Below are 11,863 nucleotides of genomic sequence, written 5' to 3' on the forward strand. Positions count from 1 at the left end.
ATGGAAGGCAGGCAATCTGGGAAACAACAAAAAAGGCAGAACGATGTTGGGCTCAATTTTGAGATGGAAGAGGATCCCAGGTTTGCTATGTGTCTTCACTATAAGTAGTAAGTGAGCAGGGTAAAGGATATAACCGCAACAGTAGTCTGCTATCGCATCTTAAAAGGCAATATCAAGCCATCTTGCCCAAGACACATGCAGAACAAAACTAAGAGCAGTCAGGGAGCAGGAGAAAGACAAGTAGGGCAGGAACAAAGTGTGGTGATAGTAGCTATATTCAGCAGCCCCCCCCCCAAAAAAGCAGGCTTAAACTGGCAAGTCTGGGAGAGGGGATGACGAGGGATCATAACAGGGACGTTTCAAATGCCAGCCCAGATCACCAAATGTCTTAAGGGGAGAAGGGTCACTTACAACCCTTTCTCACCTTTACTGTATGTATGGGATTACATTTCTCACCTTTACTGTATGTATGTTCCAAAGTTAACAGGACTTTTAGTAGCTAAACTCAAGTTGTCAAGCACACTGTGTTAAACTTTGTATGCCTTTTAAAACATGTACCAATTAAATCAATTGTAATACATTTAACAGTAATACAGTATATCATATCCCTGAAGTTATTACATACCAAACAATATTTCTGCATCTCAATCTGGAGTGTAAGAGATATTTCTAGAGAAAAACCCATGGTAAATGGAGCACAGGATGCTAATGCCAAAGTTGCTACTTTAAATTAAATTATTATACATACCAACAAGTGTGTCTCTGGATTACTGATAAAGAACACATAAAAGAAGTGAGAAATGAGACATCCCTGTAAAATTTATTTTGCAATTTGGAAGCATCAGATTTTGTTTTCTAGTACAATCTGTAATCTAGTTTACAAGGAGACTTTGATCTCAAGGGTAAGACATACTTGCCAGCTTTCTGCATAAGTATTGTAACTAACAATTTGTTAGTATATGGCCACTGTTTCTTGAAAATTAATTTCTTACATTAGAAACTTAAGTGGGCATAGGAAGTCTTGCCTAAAAAGAAAAAAAAATGGTCCTCCTTAAAATAGGAGGTACAAGACAAAGAGAGGAGTAACATGAATACTTACTTAAATAACAATGGAACACAAAATATTTCTCAACTTGCTATTCCTCAACTCGCTTTCCTTGTTGTGCACCCTTTATTTTCTTAGATGAAGACCTGACTATTTAGAATCCATAATTAGCATTGTTTTATTAGCATTGTTTTAGAGTAATTCAGATTAACAGGTAATTAGTAAACTTTGACTCCCTGTCTTTAGTTACCTAGAAAGGTGACTCTTCTAAAACAGAAAATATATACCTTATCACCCTGTTTGCTTAGGATGAACAATATATTCACCTCCTACCATCCTGGGAAGAGAGTAAGGATCAATTTCAAACTTAAAATCTTTTCTCACAGTATCTATTGCTACATTATAACTCAAAACCATTTTGTAGAGTTTAAATTGCAAATCTTTTCCCTTTATATGGATTAACACAGTAAATTTAAAACACTGGGATAATTTCATTAGTTCTCTTTTCATGCAAAAGACACTAGTGTTCAACTCCCCATAGAGGAAACTTTAAGAATACTTTCTATTATTTTATATTGCTATATTTACACTGTTTAAGTTGTTTGATATCCTTCTGCTGTAATGCTCATTAAGTGTTACATTTTATTAGAATTTTAAAAGTAAATAAGAGAGTAAGGCAGTTGAAGCAAGCTGAGATCCTTGCAGAAAAACCCTTAAGTGATAAGACCACATGATTGTGAGATCAAAGACATTACCAAGAGTAAACCAGACACTCATTTTACAAGATCTCTTTTGCAAATTTCTATTCCATATATCCCACACATGTGTTGTGGATTTTGGAATACATAAGTAGCATAGTACTTACCTGTATTGCATTTGTGAAGCTGGAGAGAGACATGAGGAACTGTGAAATTTCAGGAGGCATGGATTCACACCAAGCACCACAACTGGATTTCCACCATTTCACAGATCCTCAGTCTCTCTCTACCCTTACATCTTTTTGTCACCAGCTGCCCACTTTGGAGGCAATGGCTCCACCATTTCTGCGTGTGCATCTCTCTCGAGACTTGCGTCTCATTCGTCCACTACTTGTGTTGTGCATGAGACATGAAGCTGAAGAGAGATTGAGGATCTGAGAGATGTACGAGCAGAAGCGCCACAGCTGCCTCCTAGAAGGCAGAATTGGGTGGCTGGTGGCAAACATTTAGCCTTTTGGAAGTTTTCACATTTGCAGATTAAGGGTACTCAACCAATTTTAATTAAAAGAGATCTTATAATCACGACCATGGCCTCTCCTTCTTTAATTTCCAAAAGCAGCTCAGCTTTTTCAAGTCTTTTTTTTTTTTTTTTTGTAATCAGATGGAAGGCTGCAAAGTTTGCCCTTATTACACTGAAGTGATGTAAAAAATCTTGTCTTTGATCATTCAGAATCCTTGTAAGAAGTCTTGAAGCTGTGTGACTATTTCCGTATCCACCGTTTCCATGAGTGCCTGAAAGCCTTGTTCTCCTAGCAATTCCTGTTGTGCTTTTAGCTTCTCGTATACAAATTGCTGCAGCGACACAGAGTGTACTGGATCCTTTAGCGCAAGCTGCAGAATATAGATAAGAACAATATATAATAATGAAAACAGCAGGCAAACCCAGTGCAGCCATGACTCATTCATCTGTTCTATAATCTCAACTGGAATGAAAAAGCTTTTGTTTTCTGCAGTGCTTACAGTGAGAAACATAATCTGCCAGCTAGATACTTCCAAAAAGCAATTCTGCTACTTCATCAACTGAAATTAACCTTTAGCTTCACTGCCCATTAATTAGCAGTGCTGAAATCTTCAAATGGAAAACTGCTAAAATATGTTTATGTTTATGTTGGTAGTTTTGTCAACTGGGAATTTCATAACTCTAGGTGCAACAACTAATTTTCTTATCAAAAGTCTGGCTCAAGAGGGAAGAAAAGGGGCCTTGACGTTTCACATCAACAGCTAGCATGTGGACAGCAGAATGACCAGGTACACAAGTCATTTGGTCAGTGCTCCCTGTTAACATCAGATATATTATATTTCTACTTAAGTGACAGTAATTATTTGGACCTATACAAATGCAAATCTCCATCTTCTTTTTCCCCCTTTTGTTTGAGGATTAATTTACTCTTCCTTGGTACTTGGTATAGCTACCCTATATAGAAATAGCACAATTTCAAGCATTATGCACTATGAAGCTGATTATGGGTGAAGAGTTTTTAAAAAGGCCTACTTCTCTACCCACACCCATAAAAATTCCTTTTAACCATAAAATAACAAACTTCTGTAACTGAGGCAAGTTATTGTTCTGTAAAATCTATGGGGAAAAATCTAGTGTAAACAAAAACTTAGAGGTCTATTTCTGGGAACATGTTTTTGCCTTCTATGTTTCTGTGTTTATACAAGGTAGGGAAAATCACCTAATGTCATCAGTCATTGATTGATGCCTTCTATGCCTCAGTCTGTGGCATTTGAGTTACAAATGACACCACAGGGATGTCAGCATTGTGGCTTTTGTTTCTATACCTACTGCTGTACTTTTGACTCTGCTGTTGGTTTCATATAACATTATGACCACGATGGAGTGACAGATATGTCAACAAATATGGACAACAAAATGGTGGTCAATAGACTGGAAACAATATGTTGATGTGCAATACAATGGCTTGGATGATTCCAATTTTAGTGCTCCGTTGTATATCTTTACTATTTAGGATCTTGTCTAGTTCTTTCATAGTTGCCCTTCTCATTCTAGTCTTTTACTCCTTTCTTAACTGCAGTCTCCTTTCTGATCAGTGCTGGATCCTAGGTATGAGAAATCTTTGCATTTATGTAGATCCTTCATGGTCATTATTTTTGTTTTCTTTATATTCAGCAACAAGCCTGCCTTTACACTTTCTTCCTTGACCTTCCAAGTCCATTATGTTTTCCACTAGTAGTATGGTGTTCTCTACATATCTTAGATTGCCGATGTTCCTTCCTCCTATCTTTACTCCTCCTTTTTCTGAGTCTAAAACTGCTCTTCATATATTTTCTGCATACAAGTATGATCCTTTGCCAATTGGGAACCATTCTGTTTCTCCATATCCTGTCCTAACAGTTGGCTCTTGTCCTAAGTACAGATTTCTCATCAGGACTATCAGATGTATTGGCATTCCCATGTGTTTAAGAGCATTCCGTAGCTTTGCATGGTCTATGCAATCAAAGGCATTGCTGTGGTCTATGAACCACATGATGGTTTTCTTTTGGAATTCCTTGGGGAGCTCCATTAGCCACTGTATGTTTGCTATGTGGTCCCTAATGCTTCTGCCTTTCCTGAACACCACTTGCATTTCTGGGATTTCTCTCTCCATATGTGATTGGAGTCTATGTTGCAGAATTGTGGGAAATTAACACTATGGTCATATAGTTGCTGCAGTCTTTTGTGTCTCCCTTTTTGTGAACTGACTACTGTCCTCCCCCCCCCCCCACCAATTTGTTGGTATATTTTAGTTAATACTGGAATTGATACTGCCTGTGTAACAATTATTAAGGAAGGTAAAAGAAGAAAATACGAAGTCAGGCTTAATGCTGAATATAAAAAACAAAAATAACCACAGAGGAACTACATAAATTCAACCTAGACAAAGAGGAAATTGAAATATTTCAAGAGTTTCCATCACTTGGATCAAAACTGATCAGATTGGAGACTGGTTAGAAAATAAGAAGACTAAGAATGGGAAGGACAACAATGAAAGAATCATAGAATTGTAGAGTTGGAAGAGACCACAAGAGCCATCCAGTCCAATCCGCTGCCATGCAGAAAATGACAATTAAAGCACCCCCGACAGATGGCCATCCAGCCTCTGCTTAAAGACCTCCAAAGAAGGAGTCTACACCCTCCACATCCGAAGGAGTGCATTCTATTGTTGAACAGCTCTTACTGTCAACAAGTTCCTCCTAACATTTAGGTGGTGCTATTCTTTGGAGCAGCAGAAAACAAGCTTGCTCTGTCCTTGATGTTACACCCCTTCAAATACTTATACAGGGCTATCATATCACCTCTTAACTGTCTCTTCTCCAGGCTAAACATACCCAGCTCCCTAAGTCTCTCCTCATAGAGCATGGTTTCCAGACCCTTTCTCCATTTTAGTCACCTTTCTCTGCACATGCTCCAGCTTGTCAACATAGTGTGGTGGCCAGAACTGGACACAGTATTCTAGGTGAGGCCTGACCAAAGCAGAACAGAGTAGCACTATTACTTCCCTTGATCCAGATACTATACTTCTATTGATGCAGCTTAGAATTGCATCAGCCTTTTTAGCTGCCGCATCACACTGTAAACTAGGCAAGATCTTAATGAGTGAAGATACACACAGGTGAACACTGAAGTTAGAATCATCCAAGCCATAGTATTCCACATCACCATATACAGGTGTGAGAACTGGGCAGTAAAGAAAACAGGTAAGAAGTAAATAAACTTGTTTGAGATGTGGTGCTGGAGAAGAGTGTTGAGGATACTATGGACAGCCAAAAAGGCAAACAAATGGGTTCTTGAGCAGATAGAGCCAGAAATCTCTCTGGAGGTCAACATGATAAAATTGAGGCTGTTTGGCCACATTATGAGAAGGCAAGACTCATTATAAAAGACAATAATGCTAAGAAAGGTATAGGGTAATAGAAAGAGAGGAAGTCCACATGCCAGATAGACTCAATCAGAGAGGGATGGGTCTGAAACTACAGGACCTAAGAAAAACAGTGAGGGATAAGGGGCCTTGGAGATGTCTCCTCCACAGGGTTGCCATATTTTCAATGTCTTGAGATGGGTCTCCAGTTTTTTCTTTGGGTTTCACTGGATGCTTTCCAGTTTTTACCTCTTTTTACTATGGTATAATGCCATTCACACTTCTGTAATAGAATTACAAAATGGCACTTACAAATGGGGTCTATGTTGATTTAAAAATGAAATAAAATAAAAAACTACAGGGCCAACTTAAAAATGACAACTTGCTACATTCTGCAGTTTTCTTCTGTAAACTGTTATGAATTACTTTTACAAACTAATGCTGAGTGTTTGCCTTTGTTGTCTGAACAAAGGCCTATAAAGGGATAATATGCTATTCATGCTTCATCTTGTAGAGTTTAACTGTTGGCTTATTAATAATATCTCCTTTCCCTAGGTAACAATAAGAAATCACTTATTCTGTCACATTAGTTTAACCAACCTTAGCAGTTCCCTAATTATGAATCTGTCCAAAATATTTCTGGCTCATCATCACAACTCTTTTACAGAATAGCTGAGCTGGCTGCATTGCATCTCAGCACAATCTCAAGCATTACTAAAGACATCAGCAGACAAATAGATATGGGAACATATAAAACTGTTAATATTTCACTGGTTCACAATACATTCATTTAAAATTTCCATATATTTTTAGTTAAAAAAACACTACTTCTGTTTTTAACTTGGTAGGGGAAAAATATGTCTTCTGTATAGCCTTTATTTCATTTCCTGAAACATCATTGGCCTGAGCAATACCAATGTTGTGTAACGAAAAACAACTGCTGATTTCTATTTTATTTTTATTTTTTGCAAATGTGTCAGATAACATTTAGAAATAATACAGTACTGTTCAGCTTATCAGCTTCCAACCATTAAATCCCTGGTAGAAACCATAAGTGCTCTGCTTTTCCTGCCATTATTTATGATTGGTTAAAACAGTAATTTCCAGGTTCTCTTGCCTGGTCTATGTCTGGCCTTGTGATTGCATAAGAATGTGGAAGAGGAATAACTTTATTAATCTACACGGAGAGGACTTAATCAATAATATAAAGCAGGGGTTGGCAACCCCTGGCCCATGGGCCGGATCCGGGCCGGCGAGGCAGCAGGACCGGCCCCAGCCTGGTCCTGTTGCTGCTGCCGCCGCCACCAAGGCTGCCACCGCTTACACACTCCTTCTCAGCCCATGCGGTGGCCCCAGGCCTCCCTCCGGAGAGAGAGGCCTGGAGCCGCAAGGGCCGTGGGGGAAGCGCGTGGGCGGGCGGCCCAGCCCCTTGGCTTCGGCTGAAAGCTCCGCCCCCGGCATGTGGCTCCACCCCCAGAGGGTGGAAGCTCCACCCCGGCATGCAGCCCGGCCCCCCAGTTGTCTGAGGGACAGCTGGCCCCCGGCTCAAAAAGTTTGTCTACCCCTGATATAAAGGCTAAAAGATAAATCAGAATTGGCTAACACCTGTATCAGGTCAACAAAAAAGCCACAAAACAGGTGAGCCTTTGAATTCTTTAGAACTCTTTATCTGAGATGGAAGAAAAATAGTCAAATTTAGGATGGGAGGGGAAAAGTCTAGAACTTTGATGAGATATTTTTGTTATTGAACCACCAGTTAGATTTAAATCCACAGGTGAAGACTGCAGCCTGGAAGAATCAGCTGTAGGTGTGATGATATCAGGTCTAGTTCAGTTCAGTTCATCTTTATTACAGTGATAGACCAGCACAGATATCAACTTGAGGAATACAGAATCAATTCCATATTGACAGACAAAAAGCTGGGAGACATTTAGGCTAAGCACACTAGCTTCTGTGTTAACTTGTATGAGGAACATGACAATCTTCATATCAGCAATACTGGAGATAATAGGTGGTGCACTAGATTTAAAAAGTGAACTGAAGCAAAATTAGAATATTACCTACTATATATACTCATGTATAAGTAACATTTTTAGTTTAAAAATTGAACCAAAAACCCTAGGTCAGCTGGCAAAGCTTAGGCTGTCCTGAGATAACCGAAAAGAACCACCAACTACTTCTACTCTCTCCGCTGCAGCACCGCTTCTGACCATTTTGAATGCTTGGACAGGAAAAGGGTAGCAGCAATAACTTTGTGCCCCCCCCCCCAACAAAGGAGCACCAAGAGAAACCAGGCTTTGAGAGATTTGAATAAGACATGTGTGTATGTTTGTCAGCTTTACAGGTTTAAAATAAGGCAAAGTTATTACATTAAAGTTAAAAGCTAGAATCACTGCTAACATAGTGGCCATTTCCTTTGCTTTGCCTTTTCATCCTTTTTGATATGTGTGCATTTTTTTAGCCTCATCTGTGCCTGGTTGCCTCCTCCAGACCTCATTCAGCCACAGTTTACCACAGTTCCCTCCTTATCCATCCAGCCCTTAGGGTGAGCACAAACAGTTATGGCTGCCAAAATTTTGTAAGTTTGTTGACATCAATTTCCTTTGCTATGTCCTTTACATTTTTTGTCATATGTCCCTAGGTTTTACCGATTTATCCACGAGTCATATCAAAATCTACAATTTTGTCCCCCAAACCTGCCCTCAACTTATACATGAGGCCGACTTATAGTCAAGTATATACAGTAATGTTTGGAAGCAAAAGGGATCCCTCTAGGCTTCTTGAAGGCACTCTACCATACTCTCCTTCTTTTTTCTATTTGTTATTTCATAGTGCAAGGAACCATTTTTCCTTAAGTGCACCAAACAACTGGGCACTTTTCCCCTCCTTTATCAGATTTAAGAATTCTACCATGTCAGTTAATTACATTAAATTTTACCTTTATTTTCAACCTGTCTTTTACTTTTTAATTCATTCACTATTTATTTTTATGAAATGCAAACTCTAATAATGAAGGATCTGCCTTGTATTGCTTGAGCAATCTGAAAACGTATGTCTCAAAATCCTCACAAACTTTTAAGTTAACAGCAAAAAAGCTGCTGTTAACAAACAAGAAAAGGGGGACAGACAAAATACCTATTAGTGAAGGAATTATTGTGTGTGTGTGTGTGTGTGTATATCAAGAGTACTAGGTAACCCGTCATTCTCAGATTAAGTGATAACTTAGCATAACTTACTATTTGATTTGTGGTAATTTGCCTCAGCAGCCCTATGAAAGTAGGTCAACCATATCTGGTTCAATTTGTTTTGAATCACAGCTGGCTTAAGATGGAATAAAAAGCAGAACTCATTTTTTGAGCAGCCAGATTAAGATAAACTCACTCCAGGACTGGGCTGATCATGTGAAGTATCTCCAAACAAGCACTGAACATCCTGGGCTGCTGCTGGAATTGATGTGAAGCTTGTCAAGTCCTTCACACAAACAACTTTGTCTAGGGGCTAAAACATTTGCAATTCTTTAACATATCTATGAGGATATCTATAAGCTTATTGAATGGGGGATCAATTGTGATATTTTTTTTAAAAAAAATGTCATACAAGGCATCTTTTGGGAAAGAATGGTTTAACAGGAGTGGCTGCTGCCAATGCTGTTTAATTTCAGCAATAATTAAAAAAAAGGTAATATTAACCACATAACTTAAAAAGTAATGGAAAACCCCCTTTGAAGAAACTTGCCAAGACCACCTGCTTTGACAGGTCTCTCTAGAGTCACTATAAGCAGGAAATGATGTAAAGGCAAACAACAATAACAAAATATTTTAAAGTATTTTGAAATAGGAATTCAGCTACAAATGCCTTAAAGGCAAGGAAATGAAACTGTCCCAAACAGTTGACTAACAAAGATAAGTGATCTGCAAGTATTTTAATACTTAATATTCTATTAATCTGGTATGTACATTATTGCACTTCTAAAATTTCCTTATAAGTATATAAAAGTTTATCAGGCTCCACAATCACTTAACACATATTACAGTATGTCTATATTTTAAATCTATGGTACTACAAGATACTACATTTTACTAAAATGTAAAATATTAACACTAAACACTACCTAACATTATATGAAACAATATAAGGATAGCAACTCTGTTGTTATCAAAGATAAAATCAAATGGGAAAATGCTCTCCAAGTTTTGTATTCAGCTAACACCAGATTGCTGCAAATTGAGATTAGGTTTTCTTCCCCTATGGTGATCCTGGGGCTATGGAATTACTCCCATAGTAATTCATAGGCAGGATGGTAGTTCCTCTTATTTCTTTAGGAAAACAAGTATATTCTGTGATTTCTGGAAGTGGTGAATTTGGTTTACCTGGCTGCTGCTTTTCTTAGCATAATAGGGCTCTTCTAGTTTGAAATCTAATTCTCAGACAATGTATTTTATTTTTATATCCAACATTTTATATGAAGTCTGATATGGCAGGTGCTGAAACTTCCGAGTCGGACTGGAGAATCTGTGGTCACTGCATATGGTGGGGGGAGCTCAAAAACGGCTGATAGGGTATGGAAAAAAGAGCTGTGTTTGTGCTACTGCTCTGATAGTCTTGGAGACAGGGAGGGCTGGGCAGGCAGGGAGAGCTGACCAATCCAAGCAGGCTTTGTATGCAACAAGTTTTCCTGCTTAGTACTTGCATGTCCTGAGCATTTGAATTAAAATTACCATATTGAAATCAAATCTGATATTTTAAAAAAAAATTATTTGGTGTGTGTTGGAAGAGGGGTTTATATGGCGAGTATATCCCAAACTGTATATTTTAACTGGAAAAGTTGGGGGTCGTCTTATACGCCAAGTTGTCATATACACCAGAAAATACGGGTAAATCCCCATTTACTTTGGTCATCTATATACATCTTTTTCAAGATCAAGGAAGGAGAGATAACCTGCTTTCTGTTGTACACAACCAGTGGCTGGCTGGACTAAGGCCCCATCTCTAGAGCAGTAGTGCCAGCTTTTCAAAATAGCAATAAAAATTCATGATGTGCAGGCTTGGCAGATTTTCTGCTTCAATATGTTCCATGTTCTACTTAAATAGGAAATTAAAGTATTGACTTCAGTTAGCTGATTTCATGCTTTTCTCATGAATCAACAGGTGAGGGGCGAGACAAACATTCAGGCCTAAAGGGCTGGACATTCTGAAAGGGCCATGGTTACATGAATACCTTCATCTGAACAAATCAGTAACCAATATGTTTTTTGTGCGTTTTTTGGGCTATGTGGTCGTGTTCTGGAAGAATTTATTCCTGACATTTCACCTGCATCTGGGGCTGGCATCTTCAGAGGTTGGTGGTATGGAAGTGAGTAGGACTGTGTGACCCTTTTTTTGGGAGGAAGTGATTTACATGTTAATCTATGTGTTGGTCTGTAGTTGAATGACAAGGCCTCAAGGTGGGAGGATATGTGTGTCTATTTAATTAGCAATCCATTGATTGCAGAGAAACCCCCTGAATCTGAGTGATGTTCATATGCATGTGTTGAGTCTTGATTTTGGTGTTTTTCAAGACTGGTAGCCAAACTCTGTGGATTTCAAAGGTCTCCATGTGCATTTTGACCTGGTAGTTGTTGGCATGGTCCAGAATTTAATTTATAATATATACTCTAGCAGTAGAAAACCCAAATATAAAAAGTTATTTGTCACATGTAACAAAAACCCACCTGTATAAAATGATCAGCAACTGGGGAAAATTATGAGGAAAGGGTCCAGCTACATTTTGACACTCCATAATCTGGGTACAGTCACAGAAGCCTCTCCCCCAACACAAGGGTTTCTCCTTAGATGCAACACTGAGAAGGGACTCTTTTCTTGTCATAAGCAAGCATAATGATAAGAAACTGTACTAAGCCCAGGTTACAAAGAACTGGAGAACTAGTTTCACATGTCCAAAAGGTTTTGGGCTAATATTAATTTCAAAAGAAGGTTTTCTATGTCACATAGAAAAGAACTTTTCAAACTTAGGGAAACTTTCAAAAGCACAATATGGTATGGTTGCTTAAGATATCTATCTTAGAGCACAACCTGAGAGGTACACTTGAAGTTATGGGTGATTGTTATTTCCCTGCACCTATTTTCTAACTATTCCAGATAGATAGATAGATAGATAGATAGATAGATAGATAGATAGATATTGTAGTTCATTATAT

General features: G+C 38.4%; 1 protein-coding gene across 1 annotated transcript in view; it reads right to left on the reverse strand.

The window, feature by feature from the left end:
- Nucleotides 1-1,479: 1,479 nt before the first annotated feature.
- The window catches only part of IPO11 (importin 11), a 98,437-nt gene continuing 88,053 nt past the window's right edge, over nt 1,480-11,863 (reverse strand). Inside the window, exon 29 of the mRNA XM_042447824.1 lies at nt 1,480-2,634. Within this exon, the coding sequence (XP_042303758.1) occupies nt 2,470-2,634 (165 nt within the window). The 3' untranslated portion in view covers nt 1,480-2,469. The remainder of the gene's footprint in view (nt 2,635-11,863) is intronic.

This window comes from Sceloporus undulatus, chromosome 2 (genome assembly GCF_019175285.1).
Source record: "Sceloporus undulatus isolate JIND9_A2432 ecotype Alabama chromosome 2, SceUnd_v1.1, whole genome shotgun sequence".
NCBI classification, from domain to species: Eukaryota; Metazoa; Chordata; class Lepidosauria; order Squamata; family Phrynosomatidae; genus Sceloporus; species Sceloporus undulatus.